The sequence below is a fragment of the Globicephala melas genome, chromosome 12, assembly GCF_963455315.2.
Source record: "Globicephala melas chromosome 12, mGloMel1.2, whole genome shotgun sequence".
Classification (NCBI taxonomy): domain Eukaryota; kingdom Metazoa; phylum Chordata; class Mammalia; order Artiodactyla; family Delphinidae; genus Globicephala; species Globicephala melas.
The window spans coordinates 27,228,450-27,249,416 of NC_083325.1; the positions used below are offsets into that span (position 1 = coordinate 27,228,450).

The window sequence follows — 20,967 nt, forward strand, 5'->3', positions numbered from 1 at the left end:
AATGGGTAGGAGGGAGCCTTACACCTGTCAGCGCCAGAGAAGAAAGTGCGCTCTGCAGAGTTCTCAGTTGTTCCATCTCTTGCGATGAAAGGAAGAAAAGGAGCGAATCCGCCACAGATTTACTGGAGACCAGGGTTACTTCATTCGGCTCCGGCCACAGTAACCCCTGAAGACCAAAGATGCATTTCCATTCCCAGCAGTTCTTGTTGGCGTCTTTCCCTACAGGCTAGCCCAGTGCCTGGCCCCGGAGAAGTCTCTCCGTAAAGGTTCTTTAGGTCATAAATCAGGCTCCTGTGTGTATGTGTGTTTTTCTTAGGAAAAACTGGCACAGACGAGTTAGCAGTAGAGACTGGGCTCTCCCTACTACCCTTCATGCTTGGCGGCATCACCTTCGACTACCTCGCATTCTCCCGGCGCTGACAGCCCCGGCTCCGGACCTCAGGGTTGGAAGAAGTCAGCCGCAGCTAGAACCGCCCTGTCCGGGGCTGATGCCACCCTGTGCCTAGAATGTGCGTGTGGGTGCAGGCGGGCGAGCGAGCGGCTTCTACAGTGAGACCGAAGCAGGAGCTCAGCCTTCGCCTGCGACCTGCGATCCCCAGATTCCCTGGGGACCTCGAAACTCCCAATCGGAGGTACTCCCCCCGCCCCATAGCCGCCCACCCATTCCCTCCGCCCTTACCTCAGCACGCAGCCCCTCCCTGCGTGATGTTGCAAAACCGTGGGGAGGGTGGGCGCTGGGAAGGGTGGGGAGAGCCTGAGAGCGAGCGAGGGTGGGAGGGAGTGGGCGGAGGAGGAGAGGGAGCCGAACGCGCATTTAAAGCGATAGCCATCCTCGCTCTCTCCCCAGTGCTGGGCTGTTGGAGAGCTCGAGCTGCAAGCCACCGAGCGCGAGCTCGAGCGCGGCGCGCTGGCCGGGGAACCCGAGAGCGCACGGCGCCCCAAGCTGGTAGGCGCCGCGGGACCTCCCACCCTCGCCGGCTGCCCTTCCCCGGGCGCCCCTACCCTCCTCGCCCGCAGGAGACCCTGGGCTTCGCCGGAGGAGCTCACCCCAAGGGGCCAGGACTCCGGCGGGCCCGCCACCGTCCCCTCCAGTGCCGCCGCCACCGCCGCAGCCGCGGGAGCAGCATGGTCCAGCTGGGGAAGCTGCTCCGCGCCCTGACTTTGATGAAGTTTCCCTGCTGCGTGCTGGAGGTGCTTCTGTGCGCGCTGGCGGCGGCGGCGCGCGGCCAGGAGATGTACGCCCCGCACTCCGTTCGGATCGAGGGGGACGTCACCCTCGGGGGGCTGTTCCCGGTGCACGCGAAGGGTCCCAGCGGAGTGCCCTGCGGCGACATCAAGAGGGAGAACGGGATCCACAGGCTGGAAGCGATGCTCTACGCCCTGGACCAGATCAACAGCGATCCCAACCTGCTGCCCAACGTGACGCTGGGAGCGCGGATCCTGGACACTTGTTCCAGGGACACTTATGCGCTCGAACAGTCGCTCACTTTCGTCCAGGCGCTCATCCAGAAGGACACCTCCGAAGTGCGCTGCACCAACGGCGAGCCTCCGGTTTTCGTCAAGCCCGAGAAAGTAGTTGGAGTGATTGGGGCTTCGGGGAGTTCGGTCTCCATCATGGTAGCCAACATCCTGAGGCTTTTCCAGGTAGGGGGGCGCTCCCTCCGGGGCAGAGCGCGCCGTAGCTCCCCGCGCTCTTTATCCTGAAGGCTGGCTTGGACTCCAGGTGTGCGGGGTCTGGTCAGCCTTCTTCGCTCATTTCCACCCTGGAGATCCTGCCGAATCCCTCCCACCTCACCCGAGGAGGTACTTTCCCTGCTTGATTCATTTCCCTTCCATCTCTCCCCTGTCCGCGCTCCACTCCATCCGGCTTGACATTCTGGATTTATGGCCCCATTGACAAGAAACAGTCTCCGAAAAACAAGGCGATGATTTAAATGGGTTTGCATTCGAGTGAAATACGGTTCCAAAACAGGCTTGTAAAAGTGCCGGGCTCCTGTGAGAGCCACCTAGGCGCAAGGAATATGAAAGATGAGAAGACGCGTAGAAACTAGGCATTTCTCAACTCCCCAGCTTCCCTGCCCCAAGCCGCCCGACAAGCTGCAGCTGCCTTGGAAAATTTCGAGAAGCGCTTAGGGAGGCAGTTCTTAAACCGAAGGCTAGGTCTTCACCTACATTTGGACGTGAATTGCCCATTTCGCTCGGGTTGGATTTCCCGACCTGTAACCTGTCTCTGCGAGGGCATGGGGTGGAAGGCGTGGGGACTGTCCTCAAGCGGGGAGAAGCCACCGGCAGACGTGCCCCCAGGTGATTTGCTCTGGGCAGTTGTTTGCACCGTCTAAACTGCCTTTGCGATCCGGCCACTGGCAGGAGCCGGGCGATCAGCTTTCTACTCCTGCCAGCTCAGAGCCCGGAGGTGAGCTCATGCTAACTGCGAAACACAATCGCTTTCTCTGCACCCACCCTGTGCCCATCCTTTCCCACGACCTCCCTAACGCAGCCCCCAACCCCAGTGCTGGGTTTTGAGGACGATTCTCAGAGCCAGACAAGAAGGCGCCTGGAGGGAGGCAGTAGGGTGCGCTGAGCAAGGCCGGGCGGTCCTCTAGCTCCGGGTGCAGGCGGGCAACGGCGGAAGATGCAAGGACGGCGGATCGGGCCAGCTGAGCCGTGGGCGGTGCTGCAGTGCTCTCTCACCGCCTGCTCCCGCAGCCTCGGCCCCACAGCTCCTGTGCCGCCCTGGGTATAGATGGATGGCTTCTGGATGAAGAAATTGAGTTTCAGGGTCTGCGTGACTATGGGTTCTCTTGTTTCTCTGTCTTTCTTCCTGTGTGTCTCTCTCCTTGTGTCTCTCTCTCCCTGCTGTTTTTTTTTTTTTTTTTTTGTCTCTCTGTTTTTATGTTCTCCTTTTCAATTTCTGCCTCTCTTTTCCTTCTCTACCCCTGTATCCAAGTTTTTTGTTCATCTCTGTCTTGAAGTGATCCTTTCCTAATGCACAGCTCTCTCCCTGCCTGGTAGGACCCAAGCTCAGTTAGTCCCTTCTCCAGATGTTCTGGCTGACCCTTATGCTCCCCGTAGCTAAAAAGTTGGCTCCCTCTCAAGTGCCTTTCCTGAAGCATGTTGGGTTTCTGGAGGGGACTCCTTGTGATTCAAGCTGTCACTACATCAGCACCCAGGAGTATGAAGTTTGTGTTTGTGCCAGAAGGAGGGGTGCCTGTCTAAAGCTGCAGCCTGGTATGGCCCCTCTGAGCCTCCGAGCATCTCTAGCACCTCTTGAGTATGCCACCATGGAGATCTCTAGATGTTTGCAAGGCCAAAAGTGCTTCTGGGCAGGCTTCACTTTGAGGTAATGCTTTCAGGAAGAGCCTGGGTTGTTGTAAGCAAAACCCAGAAGCACTTCCTTTACCTCTGAGCTTAAACTAGAGAACCTGAGGAGGCAGCGCTGCAGGGAGGATGAGGCCAGAGGTCGCCTGAGAACCACAGGGGCAACTCACAGTATTTTTACTGGAGCTCTGGGGGTTGAAGGCGCATTTGCTCTTTGACATTTTAAAAATTATTTTGGTGCCTTCGCTTGGAGCTTGGGCAGTACTGCAGAGGGACCTGCCTGTCGAAAAAAGAGTGAAATCTTATAGAGTCAAGAGAGAGCTTGCCGACTAGGCTGAAGGCTTGTGTTTGCTGAAAAAGATTCCAGGGGGAGCAGATTCCTTCTCTGGTGTGTGGATCTGAGGCACTTGCAAGAAAAGAGAACGCTTGCCTTACGCTTAGTTCCCCCGTTCCCTGGGCTGGGAAGGAAAGGAACTGAATGCCAACATTAGCAGTGTGGGTTGGGACCAAAACCATTCAGAGAAAACACTGTCATTTTCCTCTAATTTGCAAATTGCAGCTATTCATGTTGGATTGAACAGCTGAGGGAAAAGAGCCCCCAGTTTTCACCTGCATTTATTGAGAAGAGGCTGGTAGTAGGAGGGATGCACCAACTTGTAGCTTGTGCTGCAAGCTGGATATAAGCTTGGTGTGAGCATCCTGGTTAACCACTGCCCACGTTCAAATATACAGAGATAGATTCCAACAATCTCTTCCCGTAGCCTTATTTTTGCGTGTGATCTTAGAAGCTCCTGGCATGTAAGTCCAGTCCCCAGTTTCCCAGCCTCTGTAAACCTGCAAAATGAATAGAGAGAATAGGGGAACACAGACCCATTGTTCAAAGACACAGTCACTTTAGGGAAAGAAGAAAAGAACGGGTAGGTGAATCTTCTCTGGGATTGCAGGGTTCAGCTCAATGAAGACTGTCCTGTATAAAAGAAACTCCTCTAAATGGTTGAATTCTTAGCTCTCCAGAGATCTGAGTTTTCTTTTCCCCAGTCCCTGTGGGTTGCTGTGGGGAATGTGCCAAACCTATCATTTGAGATAAAAATTTATGGTGAGGTAAGCTTCTAGGCTGGGGGAAGGAAGACTTAGTGACTGAAATGGGGGATGCTAAGCACTGGGGGGCAAGAAGGAACAAGGAGATAGTAATGGATGTAACAAATGCTGCAGCTGCCAGCAAAGCCTGGATTGAAGTTCCTTCCTGAAAATGAGGACCCGGGCAAGAATGACCACTCAGATGTAAACAGTGTCTCTGACTGGGAATTCTCATCTGCCTGCCGGTGGGCCAGAGCTGAGCAAGTCCTTTCTCTCCTCTGTATGCACACTGAATTGGTTAGTAAGTGACATGTCAGAGGACAGGAATCATATTCAGTGGATCTTTCAAATCCAGGAGTTTGAGGCTAATGAAATTAGTGTGTGGCCAGGGCTCTGCCAACTAGAATTAAGTCACTGCAGCCACCCTGCAATGCATTTTCAGCCTGAAGGGAGCATCAGGGAGGAATTTCGGGAGATTTGTTTCTGAGCCTGTACAAAATAATACTCTCCTAATGCTAAGAAAGATTAAATGTAAATTAATGTTGACTACGAGTAACATATTTAAAAAATAATCGCCGAGTGGGGGATGGCTTAAAGTGGAGAGATTATATAACGTGGTGTCCAAAGAATAAATCTCCCCTGACCACTGTTTCATGGGCTATAAGTAAGATATATTACAATGGAAATTAATGGGAACGTTTTTAGTCAAGGCTTCTCTGCTATTGGCTTGAGAGCAAACACTCTGAGAGTATAAATTACTCTTGCTATGTGCTGACTCTGAATGAACAATATTTCATGTGCAGCGACATGGTCTAAGCTATAGACTTGGAATCGAATGGCATCTGTTTCAATTGTTTTGTTCTCTCAAGAGCAACTAGATAGAAAAAAGTGGTCAATTTGACCCTTGTGGGAGCGTGTTGCAAATCTAAACCTGTGTCCCTCATACCATAAATGAAATACATTTGTAAATTTGTAAGTGTTTTCCTTCTGTTCATTGATGCTTGAGTATAATCTCAAACTTTGGGAGCAACACTTTATACATAAGTACTTGGTTTTCTTCCTTTCTTCTTTCTCTTTCTCCTCTCTCTGTTTCTCTCTCTCTCTTTCTCCATCTTATGTAATTGGATAGAACTGGGCACCTAGGATGATGTGGTGTTACTATAGTGGGATTTAAAAAAAACAATCAACTCTAACTTACCCTTTTAAAAATTTCATAAATACAGGTGTCGGTGCCATTTGGAATAGTCTCTATAACAATTTCTGTCATTTACTGTTTACATTTACATTTACATTTTCATTTTACTTTTACATTACATTACATTTACATTTTGTAATGTAAATGTAATGTACATTTTGTAATGTAAATGTAAATGTAAAATGTAAATTACTTTTACATTTACATTTACGTTTTCTGTCATTTACATTTCATTTACTGTGTTTCAGCAAATTTACCTAACAGATGGTGAGTGGGCAATTTTTAAAGGGGCATTTTTTAAAAGAGCGGAGAGGGAAGGAATTAGAGACCGGCACATACTATATTTGAAGTTACCTCCACGTGTATTTTATGTATGTATACCCATACAATTAAGAAGTCTTTGGATGTTTTATCTTCAAGAATAATTCAGATAATGGATTACTTGAATATCATAAACATTCAGGGTTTAACAGATTTGTTACATATAGACGTTGTATCATGGATTGAAAAGACCGTAGCCAGCGGGCAGCGGCGGGCGGAACGACCGAGGGGCGGCGCGGGCTGGGCGGCGGGTGCGGGGGTCCGTGCTTCCTCGTGGTGCAGGGCTGGGGTTCGCCGGAGACGCCGGGTTGCTCCGCGTTGCCAGGTTACCGAGCGCGTGCCCCGCGCCCGCTCTTCCGCCCGGGCCGCCCTCGGCGCTGCCTGAGCCGTGGTGCGGGCTGCGCGGGGCGTCGGTTCCGCGGAAGCCAGGGTAGGGCGCTGCGTGCGGGACTCTCGTCGCTCGTGGACGGGGCGCGAGCGCGCGGGGGACGTAGGGCCCCGACCTGGGGCTCCCCGGCGCTCCGGCTCCGCTCAGGGCGCCCGCTCAGGGGCCTCCGGCGCGAGGCCCCCTTTCTGGTCAAGATGGCGGCGCCCAGGCGGGCCGCGCCGAGGTGAGCTGGAGCTGGGCCCGGAGAGCGACGAGTCTGCCACGCCCAGGACTTGGACCCCGGGCTGGTCTCCAGTCTCCCGGGGAGCGGCGGGTGAGTGGGCGCGGCCGCGCGTAGGTCCTTCTCGTGGGGTGGTCAGCTCTCCGTGCGTCCGCAGACTTCTTTCCTCTGATAGTCAGCTCTGGGGTGGCCCAGGTTGGAGGCGAGGGTGCTTGATTGGGGAAACCTGAGGGGTTTAAGGACTCTGTTGGGATCGTTTCAGACCCCAGCAAGAAGCTGAGCAAGTTTCCTCCTGACTCTCTTCCCGGCTAAGTTTTCTCCCTTCTCTGAAGACGCTAGCTTTTCTGAATCACTTTGTTCCCTGGGGGGATACAGTTGGTGGTTCTGACCGTGGAACGTAGGACCCGGCGCGGGGAAGCCTGAGCTGGTTCTAGTTACTTTGTTTGCAAAGCACTTGTCTTGTCTTTGGAATCTTTGTGTATGTAACCAACGTTGGGAAGAGCCAGCGTTTTCTCCTCCACAACGCTGCGAGGGGTAACTTTATACGTAAGAAACAAGTGGGCGTTCACATCCATCTCTTTTCCAACCACTGAGCCTTGGTTGTGTTTCCTTTCTTTAAGTTTGTCTCGTTTTGAAGTGATAACAAAAACAAACAAAAAAGACCATAGCCAATTACACAAAGTATACTCTAGTCTCAGTCCTGCCATTAATTAGCTATGTTACCTTAAGTCATGTAAGTTTTCTAGGCCTCATTTTTCTCATGTGATGTTTTTTCTTTGCAAAAGTATAGTTTCTAGAAGTCTCTAATCTCTGTGTCATAGTTCAGCTTGGAGAAAACCTGTTCTTATCCAAACTCCGTGACATTGTATTTCCAGCTCCAACTTTGGACTTTGAGTGAGTTGGGGGCAACTTTTTAAGGATATTTTCACACAGCTTTTTTAGTTAATATCTGTCTAGCTGACTTGTCATACTCAGACTTTCTCCCATACTCTTTTACCAGTGTGTTCCTTAGTCATATATATGAAGGCTGTTGTGGGAAAAATGACCTCCTGGGTCAGCTTACTGCATGGTCATCGACACAGGGCAGGGAGTAAGATTCTGTGGATTTTACAGAAGCAGATACAGGTTTCATTATCCATGTCCTCTCCCCTTTCATCTTAACAAAAACAGCAGGCTTTTCTTGGAGAACTGCCAGATAATGCCATCCTGCCTCCTCACGCCCCCCCCCCCCCCCCCCCCCCCGGGGATGAGTCTCCAGGGACTGAACTCCAGTAAAGCAGGTGATTGGCTCATGGGTAGGCATCTGACCTCGGCTAAGTCTATCAGACTCCTCCCCAGGACTTTTCTCTCAGAGAAAAATGGAAGAATTGTCTTTTCTCTCTGGAATTTCTAAGCTGGGGAGATACGACTCTGGGACTCCCAGTTACCATCCAGCGCAAGAAGAGACTTTCTGTAAAATAAAGTCTTGCAGAGGTAAGCAGGGCTGAGCGATGGAGAGAGAGCTGGAACCCTGCTGATACTCTGGAACTTCCAGATCCAACTGTATCTGAATATGGCTGCATCCCTGAATTTCTAGTACTTGTTTGTTGAGGTGGTTGTTGTTGTTTGGTTTTTGTTTTTAAATTTCCTTTGACTATTTTGAATTTGTTTTCAGCCATGTGCATTTGAAAGCATCATAGCTAAAAGAGCTAATTTCCTACATTAATGTCAGGTTTGCTGAGTGGCATTCCTTAAGTGAAAAATAATATCCGCTATTTTCTTTAAATAAAATCCTTCTAGCTCAGGTTTGAGATATTCAAAACTCTGCCTCCTACCCTCCTCTTTTCCAACATTTACTATATCACCTTGAAGCATTTGTGACCACATCTTTCCCATCTAGACGCAGTTGAGAGAGAGAGCAAAGACTTCTGATATAAACTGCAACCTATACGCCTCCTACCTGGAAGCTTTAGAACATACTTGATTCTTGTCATTAAAGCAAATCTTTTGTTGTTGTCTCCAGGGCACAGAAGCATTTTCATGGCATAATGGAGTACAAAGTACATTAAGCCTAACTCTACTTCTCACCCTCTTTTACTTTAAATAGGCAGAAAAGAACAATCTCAAACACATTTTCCCAACAAATAAAATACATATACGATTATGTTTAGAAGACGTTTATGCAACATATAGTTAGACTGATTAATTAATGGACCTTTCGCCAATTGGCACAGTAAATATGTATGTTCAATGTGCTTAATTAAAAAGAAGACAATAACATATTTTTACAGGTTAATTATCGGGGAAGAGTATTGTGCCAGCACACTTGATGCTACAGTATTGCATGTTTGACAGGTAATCTTCTTTCAATTATATTTACTGCTAAATGTTTCTTGGATCAAGCTATTAAATTATAAGGTCAAAAGTAAAATGGTATGAAATTACAATGATAAAGGGACACATATCCCACTTTATGAGAATAGAAGTTCTAATTTCTTTTCAATACTACTAGTAGTGACCACAGTACTAATTTGAGCCCTTACTGTGAGCCACTGTGCCCATATACATTTAGTTCTTACAGTAGTTCTGCAAAGGGCATGTAATAATCCACACTGTAAAGCTGAAGAAAGTGCTTCTCATAGCTGAAAGTCACATAGCTGGTGAGTGGCAAAGTCTAGATTCAAACTTAGAGTCGTCTGACAATGCCCAGGTTGTTGACCACTATGTACACTGCTCAATTGTTGCACCAATAAAGAAGTGCTTGAAATAATTATAGATTTGCCTACCCTGAAACTGCAGTGATTTAAAGACATCAAAGTTGCCAGTTGCTTAACCACATCTACTTACAGTAAGAAATTACATTTTATTTCATTTCTAAAACAAGATTAATTCTGCAGGCCCATAGAAACTTGAGCACACAAATCCTACCTCCAAATGAAAGATGCTTGTTTTCCACTATTCAACAGATGGCCCTGTACAGAGGCAATAAACATATAGTAGAATCTTCATTCAAATAAATGAGAAGAGAGGTTTCTTCTTGTCCTGATTCAGTGCCCATCATTATGGATTATGGTGGCTCGTCCCAAACTTTACTTCATTCACTCCACTCTTTCTACAAAACTCCAGTCATGGAATCCATCATTCAGATACATGTGCAAAGCGAAAGGACTGTATTAATACAGTTGCTGAAAGTCAAGTTGATAGAGCTCAGGAAGTACATCCTAATAAATGCAACATTAATGTTTGTGTGGGCCTTGGAGTGAGGGGTAGAAGAATTTTCAGTTTAATGGAATATTTTGCCTCTTGCTATGAAAGTGTGGCTGAATAGTCTTGTAATTGGTCATTTACAGAATCCTCCATCTCTAGGTTTCATGCTTTCTTTACTCTGCAGCTGTTGATTCCTTCTCTTGTTCTGGATGGAAGATAGCAACGAAGCCACTTCAAAGGGCTCAGCCTGCCTTTTTGTGTTATTGTTTAGATGAAGATATTTCCATTTATTAAAGCACACTATTTAAACATTTTTATCATGTTTCAAACTTGACTGTGTTCTGAAGGTATGAGCACAGGCAGACATAATGGGGGATGTTTTCCAGGAGAGAACATAGACCATACCCTTATCAAAGGAATTATCAGAATTTTCATGTATGGATTGAGAATCAAATTCTGGAGTTAGACCTGAATTTAAATTCATACTCACAACTTATTACCAGTCTCATCTTGATCAAACGGTTACCACACTTCTCATCAATTTCCTTATCTTTGAAAGCGGAATAAGAGAAGTATGCCTGGTGGAGTTACACATAAAGCTCATCTGATAGAATATTCATAAGGATTTTGCACAAAATACACATGGAAATATTTTAGCACCGAGTTTAGCATGCGATTCGTCTTCGATACATTTAAGAGCTATTATTTTATTATTATTATGCTATCATTAAATATCACTATTACTTAAATGTCATTATTGCTAAAATTGCTGTAAAACTACCGCAGTAACCCATGATGAATTCCCCTCTTCTGTTTCCTTTGTTTAAATGGAAAAAATATATATAAATCTAGACAGAGAACACGTTAGTGATCCTGTTCAGTGGAGTGAGAATTTCCATGGCACTGATTAAAACAAATCCTGAATTGCATGGACTTAAGATAGCAGAGAGGGGCTTCCCTGGTGGCGCAGTTGTTGAGAGTTCGTGACCCGATCCGGGAAGATCCCACATGCTGCGGAGCGGCTGGGCCTGTGAGCCATGGCTGCTGAGCCTGCGCGTCCGGAGCCTGTGCTCCGCAACGGGAGAGGCTGCAACAGTGAGAGGCCCGCGTACCGCAAAGAAGAAAAAAAGATAGCAGAGAGGCTAAGAGATTTGAAGTTAGACATCCCCAAGTGTGAATTCTACTGTGACCCTCTTCTAGCTCTAGAACCTTGAGGAAGTTACTTAAACTTTCTGAGCTTTACTACTAGTTTCCTCATCTGTATCTTTTTCAGGACTATTTATCAAGGATCTTCCTGTTCTCTATGCTTGGACGTATCACTGAATAAATTAGACAAGAGCCTTTGCCTGCGTGCTCCTTCTTGCATGCTTTCTCCCTCCTTACACTCTCGTGTGGAAACGGATGTTATAAATAAATTCTATGCTTTGTCACAAGTTGATGGGCGCCACGGGATAAGGAAAAGGATGTGAAGCTCACTGAAGAGGCTTGGGTTGGGAGTGCTGGAGGAGTGTACAGGTAGGTTCTGATTTTAAATAGGGTAGTCAGGGTGGATCTTGTAAGTTGACATTTGAGCAAAGACTTGAAGTGAGGGAGTTGTCAGAATGTATGATGGGGAGACCACTCCCTGGGAGCAAGAATAACCAGTCCCAAAACTCTAAGGCAGAAATATGCCGGGCAGCTTGGAGGAATATCAAGGAGGCCACCCTGGCTGACTTAGTCAGTGGGGAGGAAGAGACAGCAGGACGGCTGGAGGTCGGATATGTGATGGGATGGATTGGGTAAGTCCTGGGAGGCCATCACATGCATTGTGTCTTTTACTCTAAATGTAGGCAGCCAGGGGCGGGATTTTAGCCGAGGTGTGGCATGAACTGTCTCTTGTTTGAAAAGCATAACTCTATCTGTGGCCTTGAGGATGTGGGGAGAGAGTGGAGTCAGGGAGAATCTCGGGAGGCGACTACAGGATCCTCGAGGTCTATGTTGGTGGCCTGCACCAGGCTGCTAGCGGCTGGTAATTCTCAGAAGTGGCACATTGGGAAGGTTGTGACAGCATTTCGTGGTAGATTGAATGCAAGAATGGAAAGGAAGAGGGGGTCAAGGGTGAATTCGAGATTTAGGGCCTGGGGAACTGGAAAGGTGTGGTTACTGTCACCTAAGATGGAAAAAGTTTGGGGTAGAGCATGTTTGGGGGATTAAAGACCAGTTTTGGAGGTATAAGATTTGAGACGTTTTCGTGACGTCCAAGTAGAGATGCTGAGTACACAGTTGGATACACAAGTCTGCAGTTCTGAAGAAAGGTCTAAACTAGAGATACACTTTAATACAATGGAGATACTAAGAATAATTACATGGAAGCGCTATTTTAAAGATAAAATGAAGTAATGCAATTAGCACTCTGTCTTCTCAAAACATTTAATAACTGTTAGCTAAAATAATTACCTGAAATGAAAAAATACCTATAGTTTGTTTTGTTGTTTGCAGTAAAAGTGAAGAAAATGTCACAATTATTTTAATAGTATTTGTGACACAGTAGTTTTAGTTAAGACACCATGACTACAAACATTTACAATAAACCTTTCAGTCTCCTACTTTTCACTCTGATAGGGTACTTGGAACCATATTTTGTAAGGTTTAAGTTAGTTGTCATAGGGTACCTCTTTAATTAGAAGTAATTCTGAACTGTCTAGTTCCATGCAGCTTTATATACATATATGTATAATTATTATTTTATGATTTATCAAACTCAGTTGAAAATTTGCATCACTGATATACATTAGAATTTATGCATTTGCCCAGGTATTCAAGGAAAAAAATGTACTTGTCTTGTAATTTCCATAGGGGTACTTACTTTCACATCTTCCCTTCACTTTGCAATCGAAAACATGGCAGGGGAAATATTATTATCTTACTGGTCTTTGAGTTCCCCTTAGCTATCTGCAAGTCCTTAAACAGCCTTTGTGGCTTAACCAAAATTCTCTTCCATCTTCATTCCGCTAACAGATATTGGTCTAAGCATGTACTTATACTAAAAAATGCATGACCACGTTGTCTCTACACATCTATAATTTTATGTTAACACTATCATTATGTAAGCTATACTTTAATTGTAATTATAACAGATTTTATGTCAACACACATCCATTTCTAGTGTTCATCTGGTGTTCAAGGGGAGAGCAGCATGTCGTAAATTTTATCAAAATATAACATCTGAAGAATAGAACAGAGGGTAATTGTGTAATTCTGTATTCACTCTAATTAAGTTCAGTGGAGTTGACATAATAGAATTAAGATGAAAAAAAAAAAAAGACATTGAGGTACCATGGCTCCCTCTCCTAACACACCCTTTTCGTATCCGAGAGCAGAGACTCAGCACCTTTCTGTACAGAAATGGAGACAGGAAGAGGCCAGAGGATGAATGACAGGCACGAATGAGGTGGAACTTTGAAGAGCAACATGGAAATGAAATACTCCTTTTGTATTTGGTAGGTGGGGAAAATGTACCAGCGTGTATGCCTACTGGGACCACGTTTTCCAGAACAGTTAAGCCCAGTGTCAACTATGCTGTCCCACCTTCCTCGTAAGTAGGAACATACTGTTACTTGAATCTTTGCTTCCTGTTTCTTGATACCTGGTTGAGAAGATTATCACAGGAACTGCATCTTGTTAGCAAATACACTGTTTTGAAATGATTGACACTCACTGAAGAGTGGCAACTCCAAGCTTGCTCTCTCTTGATCTTGGACTATTTAAGTCTGGAGTGCAGGAGTGGGTTATGGGGAAAGACCATTGGAATTCTTATGTCTTCAGCATAATGGTTATAGCATAATGGTTAGGAGTGTAGGTGCTGGTTCAAATCTCTGCTTTCCACTTGCTAACCATATGAGCTTGGGCAATTTACCTGATTACCTGAACCTCAATACTCCTGCCTATAAAATGATGTTAATAATATTTCATCCCCATAGACTTGTTTTCAATGTTAAAATGAAGTCACTTACACCAAGCACTTAATACAATGCCTAGAGCATAGTAAAGTCTATTATTATCACTATTACTACTACTACTACTATTATTATTATTACTATCACGATGCCAGGTGCTATTTTTCCTATGCCTTATTCCATTATCTTCTGCCCTGTCCCCCCATTTCTGTCTTGTTTCTGTACAAGGGTAGGTTTGTCACAGAGCATTTTCTTTCCCTAGTGTCTGACTCTTAGTCATCAAGGTGACTGGTCCACGACCCGGCATTCATTGCTGCTCGTTGAAGCAACCCATTTTGAGAAGGGGAGTTGGATATTGATGCCAGGTTGGGTCAAGGAGAGAGAATTTTCTCTCTTCTGCACTCAGAGAGCTAAGTGAAATATTCAGGCCTCAGAAGGAGAATCAGGCAAAGGGCAACATGCTTAATTTCATACCTTAGTGATTCAGAGCAAGTCAGACAGGCTGGATTTGAACTCATTTCCGTCATGTACTGACAACGGGATCTTAGGTGCTTTTGTAACCCGTCTGAGGCTCAGTCAACATCTGAAAGAGACGAATAACATTATCAGGACCTAGCGTATAGCCTCGTTGTAATAAGTGAGTAAATCCTTTTAAAACGTTCAGCACGTTGTTTGGCATATAAACACTTAATAAAATTTAGCTTCTTTGACTACTACCGCTGCTAATATTATTAAGTAGCTGAGCAGATCCGAGGCCCATTTTTTTCTTAGATTGCACATAATCATTTGGACAACCAGCTCACACTGATCAACCGTTGCTTATATATAAACCCCCATGAACCCAAAGGTGCTTTAACTCTCTCCCAGTCAGAGCCTGTTCTGGGGGCAGAAGCAACACCGGCACTACCCCTGTCATCTTTGCCTTTATTGTCACTACACTCGCCTGCCGTACTGAGCACTTTCTGTTTGCCAGGCACCAAATTTAGCCCTGCGTATGCACTATAGCATATAGTTCTCACACTCAGGTGGGAGACATTATCATCATCCCCAATTTTCAGATAAAGTCGCCGAGGTGCTGGAAAGGTAAGAAACTTGACCCACAGCAAGAGATGGAGCCGGAGTATTCAAACCCTTCTGTCTGACCTCAAGAACCCTTAAATATTAGCATACTACTACATCCTGGTAAGAAAATCTGCTTCCAGCCACTCTGGTGAGAGTAGAAGTGATTCTCAGTCCCCACATTCCTCTATTGCCCATGCCACCCTAGCCTCAGGACTAGGGGGAAAAGGAAGTGATCTCTTCAAAGAGCAGCCAAAGGGAACCTACTCCCTTCTGCCTTTTCGTAATCAACTAACCAATATTTTATTTCCTTCTTAAGAGTCCGCACATGTTCCTTTTGGTACTTAGCTTGGCCTTTTAGGATTCTGACATTCTGTACGTGACTCATCCACTGTATTTCATGTTAATTTATTGAGGTCAAGTATAGGGTCTTACTCATCCTGAAGTCCAGTTATCCCCTGTCACATCTAACTCCGTTCTTTTCTTCTTGTAGGACATCTGCAGATATTTATTTGAATTTTGTTGAATTGTTCTCATCAATAGTACATTAAAAGTTATACAGAAAGTGCTTTCTTATAAGGAAAACCATCTAAATAGATTTCTAGCTCTTTACTTTTTATAGCACTGTTGTAGAGATTATAGATTATAGAGTTCTTCATATCGTCTTATTTTTACATATAACGATAAATCTGAATTTTCTCTATCAAACCTCCGAGACTTCACCGGCTTGTAACTTAGCTTGTTGATTATGTGTTGCTGACTTTTCCATTTACAATGATATTTGATCCTGGTAAGGATGGGGCTGGGTGGGAAGGTACATCTTAGGGCCATAAATTGGTTTTGTAGAGAACTAACATAAAGATCTAAAGTCTCATCATTTTTCTGCAGAACTCATGAATCATTTTATTATAATTCCATTCATTCAGGGAGTATAAAACCATTTTCAAATTGTTATTCCTAATTTGTTCATCTTCTCTTCCTTAGTCGTAGTGAGAAGAGAGCAGGCTGAATGGAAGAAAGTCATTATGACCACTGGGGCCACTAGGGTAGGCATCAGTCCCAGAGTTTTGTTTTCATCTCTCCGCTATTAATATTGACTAATGTCTTGAGTGCTTACTTGGTGCAAATTACTTAGCCGACCATGGCAAATGGATTGTGTCATTTCATCCCCTGATAGTCATACAATTAACGTATGTATTATTATGATATCCCATAATGCATACATGGAACAGAGCCTCAGAAGTAGTTATTTGCTCACGAAAATATGGTAGATGTGGAATTTGGACTCAGGTCCGATAGACTCCTAAGTCACTCCTAGTGATTTTTACCACTAAATTAAAGCTGTATACCTCGGGAGAGTAGATAGTTTCTAAAATTTCCTCAGCTCTAACGTTTTATAATTAAATTTTTGTCTGATGGCAAGCTTAACAGTTAAGATGGGTAGGAAGGAATGCCAGCCTGTTGAATGGAATTTCCCTGAAATAAGCCTGTTTTATGACACCAGTTCACTCATTCATTCACTCAGCATGTATTGAACGTTTGCTCTGTGCAAAGGCAATTTTAGGCATCACAGTGGAGTGAGCGCCCCTTCCATAGACTCTCCTGCAGCGCTCAGAGAAGTCTTGGACTGGTTTGCCTGTTATGGAATGGAGCTTGGTGATAGAAGCCTGGTTTGTCCTCCACTGATAAAACTAAGACATACTCATATGAGTTTATAGGCATCTTGAAGCCGTGAGATAGTAACACACATGAATCTTACCATTTTTGCCTGGGATTAATGATATAAAGGCTTTGGATTTGGGTATGGAAAATGGGTGCAATTATGGGTGTGTTGGTTCTACATATATATGGACATCACGTGTCATCAGCCTGCAGCTACCTGCCGTTCCTCACTACTCCTTTTCACAAACCAAACAAGTACCTTCTTGTCTCTCCTGTGGATAAGCTCTTGACAGTGGCACTAGGGCCTCCCTCAATAAGTACATCATTGGCTAAACCAGTGGTTTCTCAGATATGCTCATTGAACAACCCTTAAGGTGGATTGACATTCCACTGCCTAGAATAGAATATGGTGTTCTTTAGAAATCGGGGGGAAAAAATAGGCCACCAGATGTACTTTCTTTAATTTAAATTGTTTATATATATAAACAGTTGTTATGTATGTGTATGTATACTCGTTCATATATATGAATGATTTAAAATTGAAGAGATATATATACACACACACACATATATATATGTATATTTAAATTTTGGCTTCTGTTAGCAAGTAGTAAATTAAATTATTAGCAGATCCATACTGCAGGGAAATAACCAATCAGATTTCATTCAGTAGCTTGCTTTTTTGTAGATTTATGGTTGTGATTTTATATCTACAGGTATGTTTGCTGAAGAAAATATTTCTACCACTTTACACAAAATTAAATGCATTTAATACCAATGCGGCATGTCTCAAATGTCTTAATACAGTTTTAATCCTTAATCGCATCAGAAGTATGAAATTAGAAACATACCCCAAAATCATTTGAAGATATAATTACTTTCATTTCCCTTATACTTTTGAGACTTTTGAAAAATAAGTATTTAGTTGTATTTATCTGTTTCTGTCTCTCTAAGGATAGCAAACACTGAAACACAATTCTTTTTAAAAGTCAATATTAAAAATATATTGTCCCAGATGATCAAAACTAAGGAAGTGGCAAAGAAATTCAGAAATTTAAACTTTCAAAGGGTGCTTTTTTTGTGAATGTGTAGTACTTGTTCTTCTGAAGGAATTAATCTTCTTAAAAATTTAATTAACTTATTTTTTATTGAAGTATGCTTGGTTTACAGCGTTGTGTTAATTACTGCTGTACAGCAAAGTGACTCTGTTCTACATATGTATATACATTGTTTTTCATATTCTTTTCCATTATGGTTTATCACAGGATATTGAATATAGTTCCCTGTGCTATATAGTAGGACCTTGTTGTTTAGCCAATCTATATATACCAGTTTGCATCTGCTAATCCCAAACTCCCAGTTCATCCCTCTCCCACCTGCTTCCCCCTTGGCAGCCACCAGTCTATTCTCTATGTCTCTGATTCTGTTTCTGTTTCATAGATAGGTTCATTTGTGTCATATTTTAGCTTCCACATATAAGTGGTATCATGGTATTTGTCTTTCTCTTTCTGACTTACTTTGCTTAGTATGATAATCTCTAGTTGCATCCATGTTGCTGCTGCAAATGGCATTATTTCATTCTTTTTTTTATGGCTGAGTAGTATTTCATTGTATACGTGTACCACATCGTCTTTATCCATTCATCTGTTGATGGACATTTAGGTTGTTTCCATGTCTTGGCTATTGTGCATATTGCTGCTGTGAAGATCAGGGTGAATGTGTGTTTTTGAATTATAGTTTGGTCTGGATATACGCCCAGGAGTGGGATTGCTGGATCATATGGTAGGTCTATTTTTAGTTTTCTGAGGAACCTCCACACTGTTTTCCACAGTGGCTGCACCAACTTACATTCCCACCAACAGTGTTGTAGGAGGGTTCCCTTTTCTCCACACCCTCTCCAGCATATGTTATTTGTAGACTTTTTAATGATGGCCATTCTGACTGGTGTGAGGTGGTACCTCATGGTAGTTTTGATTTGCATTTCTTTAGTAATTGGCAGCGTTGAGCATCTTTTCATGTGCCTATTGGCCATCTGTATTTCTTCTTTGGAGAAATGTCTCTAAGTCTTCTGCCTCTTTTTTTGATTGGGTTGTTTGCTTTTATTGTCATCGAGTTGTATGAGCTGTTTGTATATTTTGGAAATTAAGCCCTTGCTGGTCGCATCATTTGCAAATATTTTCTCCCATTCTGTAGGTTGTCTTTTCATTTTGTTTATGGTTTCCTTTGCTGTGCAAAAGCTCGTAAGTTTGATTCGGTCCCCTTTGTTTATTTTCATTTTTATTTCTATTGTCTTGGGAGACTGACCTAAGAAAACATTGGTATGATTTATGTCAGAGAATATTTTGCCTGTGTTCTCTTCTAGAAGTTTTATGGTGTCATGTCTTATGTTTAAGTCTTTAAGACGTTTTGAGTTTATTTTCATGTATGGTGAAAGGATGTGTTCTAACTTCACTGGTTTATATAAGGCTGTCCAACTTTACCAACACCACTTGTGGAAGAGCCTGTCTCTTTCCCATTATATATTCTTGCCTCCTTTGTCAAAGATTAATTGTCAAAGATTAACTGAGGTGTGTGCGTTTATTCCTGGGCTCTGTATTCTGTTCCATTGATCCATATGTCTGTTTTTGTGCCAATACCATGCTGTTTTGATTACCGTGACTTTGGAGTACTGTCTGAGTCTGGGGTGGCTATGCCTCCAACGTTGTTCTTTTTCTTCAGGATTGCTTTGGCAATTCTGGGTCTTTTATGGTTCTGTATGAATTTTAGGATTATTTGTTCTAATTGCGTGAAAAATGTCATGGATGATTTGATAGGGATCGCATTAAATCTGTAGATTGCTTTGGGTAGTATGAGCATTTTAACAATACTAATTCCTCCAACCCAAGAACATGTGATGTCTTTCCATTTCTTTGAATCATCTTCACTTTCCTTTATTAATGTCTTACAGTTCTCAGCGTATAAGTCTTTTGCCTTCTTGGTGAGGTTTATTCCTAAGTATTTTATTTTTGGGGTTGTGATTTTAAAAGGCATTGTTTTTTTTACATTCCCTTTCCGATATTTCATTGTTGGTATAAAGAAATGCAACCAATTTCTGTAGGTTAATCTTGTATTCTGCTACCTTGCTGAATTCGTTTATCAGTTGTAGTAGTTTTCATGTAGAGTCTTTAGGGTTTTCTATATATAATATCATATCATCTGCATCTAATGACAATTTTACCTCTTCCTGAAGGAATTAATCTTGAAGTTCTACTAAGACTTTTGGGATACCTGTTTTAATGAGCCACTACTTCCTGCCTGAGATTGCACTATGCACCAGAGATTCTAGAATTAGCATAATAAAACGAATAATGCAAACAACAGCAACAAATCTTCACAAACCTTCCTTGCAAGGAAGTAGAGTCCACTGGAAAAACAGACAAGTGAAACACACATTCAAAATGGCAGTGATTCTCAAACGTTTATGTTTTGAGACATAAAACATGAAAAATCATGACAAGCATGATAACCAGGGCAATTACTAGAGCCCTTCTCCAGCTGGTCAGGTGTAAGGTCCTGTAACTCTTTTTTGGTGAATGCCTCCAGGAGAGTCTGAGACAGATGTTCTCAGTTGTCGTCAACCTTTAGTGTGCATCAGATTTGCCTGAGAATATTGTTAAAACACAGATTGCTGGGCTCCAGTGCCAGAGTTCTAACCAGTTCCCAGGTATGGCTGATATTGCTGGCCCAGGGACCACATTTTGAGAACCACCTTTCAAAACTCTGCAGTATGCGGTTGTGTGTGTTGTGAATGAGACGGGCCCAGAGAACCAAAGGAGGGCAAAGGGACCCTGCCCTAAATTAGTCAAAGGTAACAATAGCAGCTAGAATTGATTGACCCAAGAAAAAATTATAAGAACTTTACCTGCATGTGCTCATTTAATCCTTTCAGTAAGGTACATAGGTGCTACTTAGTGTTCCTCTTTTACAGGGGTGTCCAGAGAAGGTAACTACTTTGCCCACGTCCTAAACTGCTAAGTAACAGATTAAGAATTCAAGTCTAGGAAGTCTGATTCCAGAGCCCACACCTCTACCCTTTCTGCATGTAGAGAGGAGTAAAGGGTTGTCAGTGAAGCCTTCCTGGGGGCCCTGGCCTCTGAGTGTAGATAGAAGGATGAGTGGACATAAAGATCATTATTTGTGTGTGGTGGGGGTAGGGGAGGAAGTATGAGGGCTTCCAGAAGAGCCCGCCCTCCCCATGCATCTGCTATAAGCAAGTCTGATGATCAGGAGTCCGGAACATGAGTATGACTATGGGATACTGAGAAGGGTTCTAGAACCCTGAGGTTAGAGTTCTGGATCAGTTAGTAGGTAACAGAAAGTGAATGAGTGATTTACCTTACTTTGCACGGGTAGCAGGAAGTTTGGAGATAGACCCTCTAGCGTTAGTCCAGCTGCTGAAGGGCATCACCAGGGGACTGGGTTGCTTCGCTCTTCCAGCTTCCACATCTCTAGCATGTCCACATAGCTTCAAAGTGACCCCAGAATCTCCAATAGTGTTCCAACAATTTGGGCAGGAAGAAAGAAAAGGAAAAAAAAAAGAAATGAAGTAAGAAAAAAAAGGCAGTGT

At 43.9% G+C, this 20,967-nt stretch overlaps 2 protein-coding genes across 2 annotated transcripts in view; both read left to right on the forward strand.

Moving 5' to 3' along the window:
* Positions 1 to 507: 507 nt before the first annotated feature.
* LOC115850333 (uncharacterized) overlaps positions 508 to 20,967 on the forward strand; it is a 119,259-nt gene continuing 98,799 nt past the window's right edge. The window contains exon 1 of the mRNA XM_070046905.1: positions 508 to 1,644. Coding sequence (XP_069903006.1) covers positions 508 to 1,644 — 1,137 coding nt within the window. The remainder of the gene's footprint in view (positions 1,645 to 20,967) is intronic.
* LOC132598208 (uncharacterized) lies at positions 2,241 to 20,859 on the forward strand. Its single transcript, XM_070046899.1, has 6 exons — positions 2,241 to 2,304; positions 3,073 to 3,228; positions 6,298 to 6,612; positions 13,189 to 13,279; positions 15,193 to 15,241; positions 20,329 to 20,859. Exons 1-6 carry the CDS (start codon positions 2,241 to 2,243, stop codon positions 20,365 to 20,367), a joined length of 714 nt encoding a protein of 237 aa, XP_069903000.1. The 3' UTR covers positions 20,368 to 20,859.